Source organism: Panulirus ornatus, chromosome 12, assembly GCF_036320965.1.
Source record: "Panulirus ornatus isolate Po-2019 chromosome 12, ASM3632096v1, whole genome shotgun sequence".
Lineage (NCBI taxonomy): Eukaryota > Metazoa > Arthropoda > Malacostraca > Decapoda > Palinuridae > Panulirus > Panulirus ornatus.
The window spans coordinates 36,477,057-36,491,791 of record NC_092235.1 but is presented as its reverse complement, the minus strand read 5'-3'; the positions used below and the strand labels follow the sequence as shown (position 1 = coordinate 36,491,791).

General features: G+C 41.4%; 1 protein-coding gene across 3 annotated transcripts in view; it reads left to right on the top strand.

The window, feature by feature from the left end:
- Positions 1-14,735, top strand: part of LOC139752010 (uncharacterized) — a 467,243-nt gene that overhangs the window by 104,931 nt on the left and 347,577 nt on the right. For all 3 annotated transcript variants that reach the window (XM_071667787.1, XM_071667788.1, XM_071667789.1), the window contains exon 5: positions 4,513-4,685. In XM_071667787.1, the coding sequence (XP_071523888.1) occupies positions 4,513-4,685 (173 nt within the window). The remainder of the gene's footprint in view (positions 1-4,512; positions 4,686-14,735) is intronic.

The window sequence follows — 14,735 nt, the reverse complement described above, 5'->3', positions numbered from 1 at the left end:
CATATCAATCTAGAGTTTACTTTCTTACACTTTATCACATACTCCCACCACTCCTGTTTCAGGAGTAGTGCTACTTCTTCCCTTGCTCTTGTCCTCTCACCAACCCCTGACTTTACTCCCAGGACATTCCCAAACCACTCTTCCCCTTTACCCTTTAGCTTCGTTCCACTCAGAGCCAGAACATCCAGGTTCCTTTCCTCAAACATACTACTGATCTCTCCTTTTTTCTCATCTTGGTTACATCCACACACATTTAGACATCTCAGTCTTTGAGGAGGATGAGCACTCCCCGCATTAAAATACAAGGAGGGGAGTGTTTCTAGCCCCTTGCTTCCATCCCCTTTAGTCACCTTCCAGGAAATTTGAGTAATGTGTGGGAAGTATTCTTTCTCCCCTATCCCCTATCCCCTTTCTATGTTATATTTATTATATTTTATTTTGCTTTGTCGCTGTCTTCCACGTTACCGAGGTAGCACAAGGAAACAGACGAAAGAATGGCCCAACCCACCCACATACACATGTGTATACATACACATCCACACACGCAAATATACATACCTGTACATCTCAATGTATACATATATATACACACACAGACATATACATATCTACACATGTACATAATTCATACTGTCTGCCTTTATTCATTCCCATCGCCACCTCGCCACACATGGAATAACAACCCCCTCCCCCCTCATGTGTGTGAGGTAGCGCTAGGAAAAGACAACAAAGGCCACATTCGTGTGATCACACTCAGTCTCTAGCTGTCATGTAATAATGCACCAAAACCACAGCTCCCTTTCCACGTCCAGGCCCCACAGAACTTTCCATGGTTTACCCCAGACGTTTCACATGCCCTGGTTCAATCCATTGACAGCACGTCGACCCCGGTATACCACATCGTTCCAATTCACTCTATTCCTTGCATGCCTTTCACCCTCCTGCATGTTCAGGCCCCGATCACTCAAAATCTTTTTCACTCCATCTTTCCACCTCCAATTTGGTCTCCCACTTCTCCTCGTTCCCTCCACCTCTGACACATATATCCTCTTGGTCAATCTTTCCTCACTCATTCTCTCCATGTGACCAAACCATTTCAAAACACCCTCTGCTCTCTCAACCACACTCTTTTTATTACCACACATCTCTCTTCCCCTTTCTATGTATGTGTTAAAAAACCATGGTGACATCACACAGCCCTTCATCATGCCCACATATATGCTGCGCTTCGCTCAACTCTTCATCCACTCTTACACTTGTATTTACTACTGTATAGAAGACACACTATCCAATGGTTGTCTGCTACCCCATATATCCTTAACACATCCCATACAGTATCTTGACTTTCACTAGATACTTTTCCACAGTCATTTTCATGACAAAGATCTGATCTGCACGTCCCCTACCATTTCCAAAATCCACTTGCTCCTCTAATTCAGCATTCAGTCTCTTCCATCACTCAGTCAACACTCTTGCATACACTCTTCTTGGTTTACTTAATGGACTTATTATAACCCCTACGATTGCAGTATACATCTTTGATACTTTTTCCTTTACATAAAGACAATAATAGCTTTCACCCAATCCTTGGGCATGACCTTCTGTTTCCATGCTAAATTTCATATGAAATGCATCCATGCTATTAACTCTTCTCCTCCATGCTTCAGCATTCCAGCCTTAATCCCATCCATTTCAGGTGCCTTTCCTACTTACAGCTTCATTATCACCCTTTTTGCCTCCCTTCTTGCTATAGACATGTGCACTTATATCTTTTTCCTTCCATCCTGCTATCTCTCCTTCTCCCACAATCATCAGTTCTTCAAAATACTCTTTTCATCTTTCTTTTAATTTCTCTTTTTGATTCAGCAACTTCTTTACTTACTTCTCACATTAACATTTCCACTCTTACATCCACCTCTCCATTTTTACCTCCTTGTACAATTCCTTATTATCCTTAAACTTTTCACTCATCTTCTTCCAAAATCTTTATCTTCTCTTTCTTTGCTTTTCTCTATCTCCACTTATACATCTTATGCTCTTCCCTCTTTGTTTGCTGAACTTCCACTGACACATGTGAGCAGTGTCCCATATGCCATTTTCTTCTCTTCCACAGCATTTCTAATTTCATCTGTCCATCATGCATTTCCCTTATTTTTCATACGTCTCATGAACTTTTGCATCCAGCTACTAATTCAGTAACATTGAACAGTCTTTCTCTAGACATTTTAAATACCTCATTCACACATGACTGCATCCCTACATTTATTGCACTTCCATATAAACTCTCAGTTACCCTCCTTTCGTACTCCTTGCATTCTTTCTGATTCATCTTCTTTCTTGCCAACACTTTTACCTCTTCATACTTCCATACACCATACCTCTCTTACCAAGTAAATCCATTGGGGAGAGTTCTTCCCAAACTAATCTGTTTTCAGGATTTAGTGACTTGGTAGCCCCAAGTGAGAACCTTGGTGCCAGAAACTCATATAATTGTGTGAGTCTCCTTGGCTGATTCTCTCACTATTTCTAGACCATCTCTGCTTAGGGTCACCAGCCATATTTTGAATCACAGGGTTAGGAATTTATATATTTTGATTTTCTAAAGCACGTATTCTGCCAAAATTTGGGAGAATGTATTCAGTGACTTGATTCATGAGATTTGTGTCTTCTCAGATCAGACACAGTATCAGTCAGCCAGAAAACTTTTTGAATTGTTTTTGAAAATCAGATTGACTGGGATTACAGATGTATGTTTAGAATTCTCCTCTAGCATTTTTCATGATTAAAACAGGCTAGTAACATGGTTGCCTTGTACAAGAGTGCTCTTCAGGATCCCTTGTCGATTGGCATTGGGATTGACTTGCTAGAGTCTGTTTGGGGTAAACTTCCCAGGTCCTTTATGAGGAGACCCGCTGCATCCCCTGTATAGCCAAAGTGGGAGCTAGCAAAGGTCTTGTATTAGTTACAATAAAATCTTTATTGTGAGACCTTAGTGCCTCTGTTGCTGCTCATGAAGACACTTTTTGGTGTTGAGAGAATAGTTAGGTAGCTGCACACCAAGTAAATACATGCAATGGTCTCATTTTTTATGATAACATATCTTGGGCCATACTTCGTCTGTTTCCTTGCGCTATCTAGTTGACGCAGGAAACAGCGATTAAGTATAGATGAATAGAATGAATAATATCTTGAATTAAGATCAATCTAAATCCAAGACTTTCAGCAAGAATTAGATAACATTCAGAGTATGCATTATGATTTCTTCATGGAAGATCATGACTGAAGAACACCATGCATTATGCCTAGCTAAATCTCTGAGATTGTTTTAAGAACATCGAAGAGTATCGAAAGGTAGACCTTTTACATTCAACAAGGCAGCGTAAAACATTTCTCTGCCAGTAGTATATCCTCATGGATTAAAAGGCTGGATTTGTTGTAACTTAACATGTATATCAGGACTCATCTTTTCAGAAAGTTAGTTTGCACTGGTATTTTTGAGAGGCCTCTCCTTGTAGGATATAATAAAAGAGGTCTTTACAAGAATGCCTCAGACACCTTTGTCAGGCATTATTTTGTTTAATAATGAAGCGCCTTCCCTGCAAGGCATTTGGCCTGCCAAATGTTTAAGAGAATTGCTGATGGGCAGTAAGATAACCTTTAAGAAATTGTGATGGTTATCATTGCACATAGTAAAGAAGTTTTTCTCTTAACCCTACACCTTGAGGTTTTGAGACATGCTGACCTTGTAGAAAAAGAATTGTTTTGAAGAAAATTTTTTCTCCTGGATGCCATTCTGTAAACAGGTTTCCAGGTTGTTTCTCCCACCCTTCCATCACTTAGTCTTTTGATGAACTTTTCTCTCACTGATGATGACCACCTTAGGGGCGATGTTCATGTTTCAAGAGTACTTGGGTGGCCAGGCTGTCTAGTGGTTGGCCAGCAAGATGATGGATTCATCACCAGGTCGGGTTGCTGATTGGTAGAAGGTGGACCTGCAGAGTTAGGTCACTGCCGTTGAATTGCTGGTTAGCGAAGAGTGAAAGGCTATTAACCCTCATCAAAAAGCTAGAGGTGAGAGGATTTTGGTCCCATGATGTCAAGAGATACCTTAACCTGCTGGAGGCTTTGCCTCAGAGGGAAACAGTTTTTCATTCTTCAGAGCCATTTTTGCAGAGGGATTGTATCATCATGAAAATAATAGGAGAGACGAGGAAGTTTAAGAGAGGTTGGACAGAACTGGGAAAGGAATAGTTGATAGAATATTATTTTAGTGTTGATGCTTAACAAGAATGGAAAAGGGAAGGATAACAAAATGTATGTACCTGAAAATGAGAGAGACTTTAGCCTTATTATATCTCTGCTAATGCTAGATAGAAAGAAAGCTATGACCATATCATTTGTTTACATGATTCACATGAAAATTAGAATTTATGATATTTTATTAAAAGTTTCTGTACTAACCACTGTTTGAATACTACTGTAATCCATGACTGAAAAAATATTTATATGCAGGTTGGCAAGAAGATTGTATAAATGAAGGCATTCAGTCACGCAACCTCTTAATCTCCCTGCCAACAAGTGGTGGCAAGACGTTGGTTGCTGAAATACTCATGCTCCGACAGATACTGCTTAAGAAACGTGATGTTGTTTTTATACTGCCCTATGTGTCCCTGGTGCAGGAGAAGGTAATGATCATCTTAAATGGTTTTGATATATTTCCATCCTTTTTATTTTTATGTATATCTCTCAAACAATCTCTCTGACTATTTATCAGTCTGTCTGTCTGACTAACTCCTATCCCAATTTTCATAGGGTGATTCAGATACATTTATTTATTTTGTTATACTTAATCGCTGTCTCCCACGTTAGCAACCTAGCGCTAGGAAACAGATGAAAGAATGGCCCAACCCACCCACATACACAGATATATACATAAATGCCCACACACGCCCATATACATACATATGCATTTCAGTGTTTATATACATATACATACACAGACATAAACATATATACACATGTACATATTCATACTTGCTATTTCATTATTTTATTTTACTTTGTCGCTGTCTTCGCGTTAGCGAGGTAGCACAAAGAAACAGACAAAAGAATGGCCCACCCCACCCACATACACATGTGTTTACATACACATCCACACATGCAAATATACATACCTATACATCTCAACGTATACATATATATACACACACAGGCATAAACATATATACAGATGTACATAATTCATACTGTCTGCCTTTATTCATTCTCATCGCCACCTCGTCACACATGAAATAACAACCCTCTCCCCCTTATGTGTGCGAGGTAGTGCTAGGAAAAGGACAACAAAGGCCACATTTGTTCACACTCAGTCTCTTGCTTTCATGGAATAATGCACCGAAACCACAGCTCCCTTTCCACATCCAGGCCCCACAGAACTTTTCACGGTTTACCCCAGACGCTTCACATGCCCTGGTTCAATCCATTGACAGCACGTCGACCCCGGTATACCACATCGTTCCAATTCGCTCTATTCCTTGCACGCCTTTCACCCTCCTCCATGTTCAGGCCCCAATCACTCAAAATCTTTTTCACTCCATCTTTCCACCTCCAATTTGGTCTCCCACTTCTCCTCGTTCCCTCCACATCTGACACATATATCCTCTTTGTCAATCTTTCCTCACTCATTCTCTCCATGTGACCAAACTATTTTAAAACACCCTCTTCTGATCTCTCAACCACACTCTTTTTATTACCACACATCTCTCTTACCCTATTATTACTTACTCGATCAATCCACCTCACACCACATATTGTCCTCAAACATATCCACCCTCCTCTGCACAACTCTATCTATAGCCCATGCCTCGCAACCATTTAACATTGTTGGAACCACTATTCCTTCAAATATACCCATTTTTGCTTTCCAAGATAATGTTCTCGACTTTCACACATTCTTCAAAGCTCTCAGAACTTTTGCCCCCACTCCCCCACCCTATGATTCACTTCCGCTTCCATGGTTCCATCCGCTGCCAAATCCACTCCCAGATATCTAAAACACACTTCCTCCAGTTTTTCTGCATTCAAACGTACCTCCCAATTGACTTGTCCCTCAACCCCACTGTACCTAATAACCTTGCTCTTATTCACATTTACTCTAAGCTTTCTTCTTTCACACACTTTACCAAACTCAGTCACCAGCTTCTGCAGTTTCTCACACGAATCAGCCACCAGTGCTGTATCATCAGCGAACAACAACTGACTCACTTCCCAAGCTCTCTCATCCACAACAGTCTGCATACTTGCCCCTCTTTCCAAAACTCTTGCATTCACCTCCCTAACAACCCCATCCATAAACAAATTAAACAACCATGGAGACATCACAAACCCATCCTGCAAACCTTCATTCACTGAAAACCAATCACTTTTCTCTCTTCCTACACGTACACATGCCTTACATCCTCGATAAAAACTTTTCACTGCTTTTAACAACTTGCCTCCCGCACCATATATTCTTAATACCTTCCACAGAGCATCTCTATCAACTCTATCATATGCCTTCCCCAGATCCATAAATGCTACATACAAATCCATTTGCTTTTTTAAGTATTTCTCACATACATTCTTCAAAGCAAACACCTGATCCACACATCCTCTACCACTTCTGAAACCACACTGGTCTTGCCCAATCTGATGCTCTGTACATGCCTTCACCCTCTCAATCAGTAACCTACCATATAATTTCTCAGGAATACTCAACAAACTTATACCTCTGTAATTTGAACACTCACTTTTATCCCCTTTGCCTTTGCACTGTGCATGCATTTTGCCAATCCTCAGGCACCTCATCATGAGTCATACATAAATTAGATAACCATACCAACCAGTGAACAATACAGTCACCCCTTTTTTAATAAATTCCACAGCAATACCATCCAAACCCGTTGCCTTGCCAGCTTTCATCTTCCGCAAAGCTTTTACTACCTCTTTTCTGTTTACCAAATCATTCTCCCTAACCCTCTCACTTTGCACACCACCTCAACCAAAACACCCTCTATCATCAAACACGTTCAACAAACCTTCAAAATACTCACTCCATCTCCTTCTCACATCACCACTACTTGTTATCACCTCCCCATTTGCCCCCTTCACTGAAGTTCCCATTTGTTCCCTTGTCTTACGCACTTTATTTACCTCCTTCCAAAATATCTTTTTATTCTCCCTAAAATTTTATGATACTCTTTTACCCCAACTCTCATTTGCCCTCTTTTTCACCTCTTGCACCATTCTCTTGACCTCGTGCCTCTTTCTTTTATGCATCTCCTAGTCATTTGCATTATTTCCCTGCAAAAATCGTCCGAATGCCTCTCTCTTCTCTTTCACTAATAATCTTACTTCTTCATCCCAACTTCTTCATCCCACCACTCACTACCCTTTCTAATCTGCCCACCTCCCATGCTTCTGATGCTACAAGCATCCCTTGCACAAGCCATCACTGCTTCCCTAAATACATCCCCTTCCTCCCCCACTCCCCTTACATCCTTTGTTCTCACCTTTTTCCATTCTGTACTCAGTCTCTCCTGGTACTTCCTCACACAAGTCCCCTTCCCAAGCTCACGTACTCTCACCACTCTCTTCACCCCAACATTCTCTCTTCTTTTCTGAAAACCTCTACAAATCTTCACCTTTGCCTCCATAAGATAATGATCAGACATCCCTCCAGTTGCACCTCTCAGCACATTCACATCCAAAAGTCTCTCTTTCACGTTCCTAATTAATCCAATTAATCCATTAATCCAATAATGCTCTCTGGCCATCTCTCCTACTTACATACATATACTTATGTATATCTCTCTTTTTAAACCAGATATTCCCAATCACCAAACCTTTTTCAGCACGTAAATGTACAAGCTCTTCACCATTTCCATTTACAACACTGAACACCCCCTGTACACCAATTATTCCCTCAACTGCCACATTACTCACCTTTGCATTCAAATCACCCATCACTATAACCCGGTCTAGTGTATCAGAACTACTAACAACTCACTCGGCTGCTCCCAAAACACTTGCCTCTCATGATCTTTCTTCTCATGCCCAGGTGCATATGCACCAATAATCACTTGTTACCTTCATCTATTCCCGTCACCCCCCACCACACACGAAGTAGTGCAAGATGATGCTAGGAAAAGACAAAAAAGACCACATTTGTTCGCACTCAGTCTCTAGCTCTCATGTGTAATGCAACGAAACCACAGCTCCCTTTCCACATCCAGGCCCCACAAAACTTTCCATGGTTTTCCCCAGACACTTTGCATGCCCTGGTTCAATCCATTGACAGCACGTCCACCCCAGTATACCACATCATTCCAGTTCACTCTATTCCTTGCATGCCTTTCACCCTCGTGTATGTTTAGGTCCTGATCGCTCAAGATCTGTCTCACTCCATTCTTCCACCTCCAATTTGGTCTCCCACTTCTCGCTCCCTCTACCTCTGACACATGTATATCTTTTGTCAATCTTTCCTCTCTCATTCTAGACATGTGACCAAACCATTTCAACTCACCCTCTTCTGCTCTCTCAATCACACTATTTTTATTACCACACATCTCTCTAACTCTTTCATTACTTACTCGATCAAATCACCTCACACCACATTTCATTTCCAACACATCCACCCTCCTCTGCACAACCCTTACTGTAGCCCATGCCTTGCAACCATATAACATTGTTGGAACCACATTTCCTCCAAACACAACCATTTTTGCTCTCCGAGATATCCTTGCCTTCCACACATTCTTCAGCACTCCCAGAACCTTGGCCCCCTCCCTCACCCTGTTGCTCACTTCTGCTTCCATGGTTCCATCTGCTGCCAAATCCACTCCCAGATATCTAAAACACTAGAACACTTCATTTCCTCCAGATTTTCTCCATTCAAACCTACCTCCCAATTTACTTGTACCTCAACCCTACTGAACATATTAACCTTGCTCTTATTCACATTTACCCTCAACATTCTTCTTTCACAGACTTTAACCAAACTCAGTCACCAGCTTCTACAGCTTCTCATCCGAATCAGCCACCAGCGCTGCATCATCAGCGAACAACATCTGACTCACTTCCCATGACCTCTCATCCACAACAGACTTCATACTTGCCCCTCTCTCCAAAACTCTTGCATTCATCTCCCTAACCACCCCATCCATAAACAAATTAAACAGCTATGGAGACATCCTGCACCCCTGCTACAAACCGACTCTCACTGGGAACCAATCACTTTCCTCTCTTCCTACTCATACACATGCCTTACATCCTTGGTAAAAACTTTTCACTGCTTTGAGCAACTTATCTCCCACACCATGTACCCTTAAAACCTTCCACAAAGGATTTCTATCCACTCTGTCACATGTCTTCTTCAGATCCATACATGCTACATACAAATCTATCTGTTTTTCTAAGTATTTCTCACATACATTCTTCAAAGCAAACACTTGATCCACACATCCTCTGCCACTTCTGAAAGTATACTGCTCTTCCCCAATCTGATGCTCTGTACATGCCTTCACCCTTTCAATCAATGCCTTCCCATTTAATTTCCCAGGAATACTCAACAAACTTATACCTCTGTAATTTGAACACTCACATTTATCCCCTTTCCATTTGTACAATGGCACTATGCATGCATTCTGCCAGTCCTCAGATACTTCATCATGATCCATACATACATTGAATATCTTTACCAACCAATCAACAACACAGTCACCCCCTTTTTTGATGAATTCCACTCTGATACCATCCAAACCTGCCACCTTGCCAGCTTTCATCTTCCTCAAAGCTTTCACTACCTCTTCTCTGTTCACCAAACCATTCTTCCTGACCCTCTCACTTTGCATGCCACCTTGACCAAAACACCCTATATCTGCCTTTCTGTTATCAAACACATTCAGCAAATCTTCAAAATATTCACTCCATCTCTCTCTCTTCTCATCACTAATTAATACCACCCCATTTGCCCCCTTCACCAATGTTCCCATTTGTTCTTTTGTCTTACGCCCTTTATTTACCTCCTTCCAAGACATCTTTTTATTTTCTTTAAAATTTAATGATTCTCTCCCCAACTCTCATTTGCCCTCTTTTTCACCTTTTGCACCTTTCTCTTGACCTTCTGCCACTTTCTTTATACATCTCCCATTCATTTGCACTACTTTCCTGTAAAAATCATCCAAATGCCTCTCTCATCTCTTTCACTAACAATCTTACTTCTTCATCCCACCATACTCTACCTTTTCTAATCAGCCCACTTCACACCTTTCTCATGCCACACCCATCTTTTGTGCAAGCTATCACTGCTTCCCTAAATACATCCCATTCCTTTCCCACTCCCCTCATGTCATTTGCTCTCACCTTTTGTCATTCTGCACTCAATATCTCCTGATACTTCCTCATGCAATTTTCCTTTCCAAGCTTATGTACTCTCACCACTCTCTTCTCGTCTATATTCTCTCTTCTTTTCTGAAAAGCTTTACAAATCTTCACCTTCACCTTCAGACATCTTTCCAGCTGCCCCTCTTTACACATTTCCTCATGAGAGGCAAGTGTTTTGGGAGTAGCTGAGTGAGTGTGTTAGAAGCTTTGATGCATGAAACCAGGGTTATAGTGATGGGTGATTTCAATGCAAAGGTGAGTAATGTGGCATTTGAGGATATAATTGGTGGACTTTGGATGCTCAGTGTTGTATAAGGAAATGGTGAAGAGATTGTAGATTTTTGTGCTGAAAAAGGGCTGGTGATTGGGAATACCTAGTTTAAAAAGAGAGATATACATAAGTGTACGTATGTAAGTAGGAGAGATGGCCAGAGAGCTTTTTTATTGCATTACGTGTTGATTGATAGGCATGTGAAAGAGAGACTTTTGGATGTTAATGTGCTGAGCGGGGCAACTGGAGAGATGTTTGATCATTATCTTGTGGAGGCGAAGGTGAAGATTTGTAGAGGTTTTCAGAAATGAAGAGAATGTTCAGGTGAAGAGTGTGGTGAGAGTAAGCGAGCTCAGAAAGGAGAATTGTGTGAAGAAGTACCAGGAGAGATTGAGTGTAGAATGGAAAAAGGTGAGAGCAAATGATGTAAGGGGAGTGGAGTAGGAATGGGATGTATTTAGGGAAGCAGTGATGGCTTGCGGAAAAGATGTGTGTGGCATGATAAAGGTGGGAGGTGGGCAGATTAGAAAGGGTAGTGAGTGGTGGAATGAAGAGGTAAGATTGTTAATGAAAGAGAAGGGAGATGCATTTGGATGATTTTTGCATGGAAATAATGCAAATGACTGGGAGATGTATAAAAGAAAGAGGCAAGAGGTCAAGAGAAAGGTGCAGGAGGTAAAAAAGAGGGCAAATGAGAGTTGGGGTGAGAGAATATCATTAACTTCTAGGGTGAATAAGATGTTTTGGAAGGAGGTAGATAAAGTGCGTAAGACAAGAGAACAAATGGGAACATCGATGAAGGGGGCCTGTGGAGAGGTAATAACAAGTAGTGGTGAAGTGAGAAGATGAAGTGGGTATTTTAAAGGTTTGTTGAATGTGTTTGATGATAGATTGGCAGATATAGGATGTTTTGGTCGAGGTGGTGTGCGAAGTGATAGGGTCAGGGAGAATGGTTTAGTAAACAGAGGAGAGGTAGTGAAAGCTTTGTGGAAGATGAAAGCCGGCAAGGCAGCGGGTTTGGATGGTATTGCAGTGGAATTTATTAAAAAAGGGGTGACTGTTTTGTTGACTGGTTGGAGATGATATTCATTGTATGTATGGTTCATGGTGAAGTGCCTGAGGATTGGCAGAATGCATGCATAGTGCCATTGTACAATGGTAAAGGGGATGAAGGTGAGTGTTGAAATTACAGAGGTATTGATTGAGAGGGTGAAGGCATGTACCGAGCATGAGATTAGGGAAGAGTAGTGTGGTTTCAGAAGTGGTGGAGGATGAGTGGATCAGGTGTTTCCTTTGAAGAATGCATGTGAGAAATACTTAGAAAGACAAATGGATTTGTATGTGGCATTTATGGATCTGGAGAGGGCATATGATAGAGCTGATAGAGATGCTCTGTGGAAGGTATTAAGAGTATATGGTAAGTTAGGTAAGTTCATAGAAGCAGTGAAAAGCTTTTATCGAGAATGTAAGGCATGTGTACGAGTAGGAAGAGAGGAAAGTGATTGGTTCCCAGCAAATGTCAGTTTGTGGTAGGGTTGTGTGATGTCTCAAACATTTCATTTCCAACACATCCACCCTCCTCGACCAAAACACCCTATATTTGCCACTCTGTCATCAAACACTTTCAACAAACCTTCAAAATACTCTTCTTCTTTTCACCACTACTTGTTATTACCTACCCATTAGCCCCTTTCACCAATGTTCCCTTATGTTCTCTTGTCTTATATACTTTATTTACCTCCTTCCAAAACATCTTTATTCTCCCTAAAATTTAACGATACTCTTTCACCTCAACTCTCATTTGCCCTCATTTTCCCAGTGAATGATGGTTTGTGGGAGGGGTGCGTGATGTCTCCATAGTCATTTAATTTGTTAATGGATAGTGTTCTTAGGGAGGTGAATGCAAGAGTTTTGGAGAGAGGGGCAAGTATGCAGTCTGATGTGGAAGAGAGGGCTTGGGAAGTGAGTTAGTTGTTGTTTGCTGATGATACTGCATTGGTGGCAGGAGCTAGTGACTGAGTTTGGTAAAGTGCATGAAAGAAGAAAGCCGAGAGTAAATGTGAATAAGAGCAAGGTTATTAAATTCAGTAGGGTTGAGGGACAAGTCTATTGGGGGGTAAGTTTGAAAGAAGAGAACCTGGAGGAAGTGAAGTGTTTTAGATATGTGGGAGTGGATTTAGCAGTGGATGGAGCCATGGAAGCAGAAATGAGTCACAGGGTGGGGAAGGGGGCGAAGGTTCTTGGAGCGTACAGGAATTTGTGAAAGGCAAGAATGTTATCTCGGAGAGTAAAAATGGGTATGTTCTAAGGAATAGTGGTTCCAACAATGTTATATGGTTGCAAGGCATGGGCTATAGATAGGTTAGCACGGAGGAGGGTGGATGTGTTGGAAATGAGATGTTTAAGGATATCATGTGGTGTAAGGAGGTTTGATTAAGTAATGACAGGGTAAGAGATGTGTGGTAATAAAAAGAGTGTGGTTGAGAGAGCAGAAGAGGGTGTATTGTAATGTTTTGATCACATGGAGAGAATGAGTGAGGAAAGATTGACAAAGAGGATATATGTGTCAGAGGTGGAGGGAATGAGGAGAAGTGGGAGACCATATTGGAAAGTTTTGTGGGGTCTAGATGTGGAAAAGGAAGTGTGGTTTAGGTGCATGACACAAGATGGCTAGAGATTGAGTGTGAACGAATGTGGCCTTTGTTGCTAGTGCTTCCTCGCATGCGTGTTGGAGGAGGGGGTTGTTGTTTCATGTGTGATGGGGTGGCGACAGGAATGGATAAAGGCAGGAAGTATGACTTTGTGCATGTGTATATATTTATGTCTCTGTATGTATATGTATGTATACATCGAAAAATATATGTATGTATATGTGCGTGTTTGGGCTTTTATGTATATGCCTGTGTATATGGGTTGGTTGGGTTATTCTTTCGCCTGTATCTTTGCGCTGCCTCGCTGATATTTATTATTATATTATTATTATACTTTGTCGCTGTCTCCTGTGTTAGCGAGGTAGAGCAAAGAAACAGACAAAAGAATGGCCCAACCCACCCATATACACATGTATTTACATACATGTCCACACACGCTCATATACATACCTATACATTTCATTGTATACACATGTATAAATACACAGACATATACATATATATACATATACATGATTCACACTTGCTGCCTTTATTCATTCCCGTTGTCACCCCGCCACACTTGACATGACAACCCCCTCCCCCACACACACGTGAGGTAGAGCTAGGAAAAGACAATTAAGGCCACATTCATTCACACTCAGTCTCTAGCTGTCATGTATAATGCACTGAAATCACAGCTCCCTTTCCACATCCAGGCCCCACAAAACTTTCTATGGTTTACCCCAGACATTTCACATGCCCTGTTTCAATCCATTGACAGCACGTCGACCGTGTTAGACCACATCGTTCCAATTCACCCTATTCCTTGCACACCTTACACCTTGGTGCATGTTCAGGCCCCAATCGCTTAAAATCTTTTTCATCCCATCTTTCTGCCTCCAATTTGGTCTCCCACTTCTCATTCCCTCCACCTCTGACACATATATTCTCTTTGTCAATCTTTCCTTACTCATTCTCTCCATGTGACCAGACTATTTCAACCTCTTCTGCTCTCTCATTCACACTCTTTTTATTACCACACATCTCTCTTACCCTTTCATTACTTACTCGATCAGACCACCTCTCACCATATATTGTCCTCAAACATCTCATTTCCAACACATCCACCCTTCTCTGCACAACTCTATCCTCAGCTCATGCCTCGCAACCATATAACATTGTTGGAACCACTACTCCTTCAAACATGCCCATTTTTGCTTTCCGAGATAATGTTCTCACCTTCCACACATTTTTCAACGCTCCCAGAACTTTCACCCCTTACCCCACCCTGTGACTCACTTCCTCTTCCATGGTTCCATCCAGTGATAAAGATCCCCTCCCAGATATCTGAAACACTTCACTTCCTCCAGTTTTTCTCCATTCAAACTTACCTCCCAATTGACTTGTCC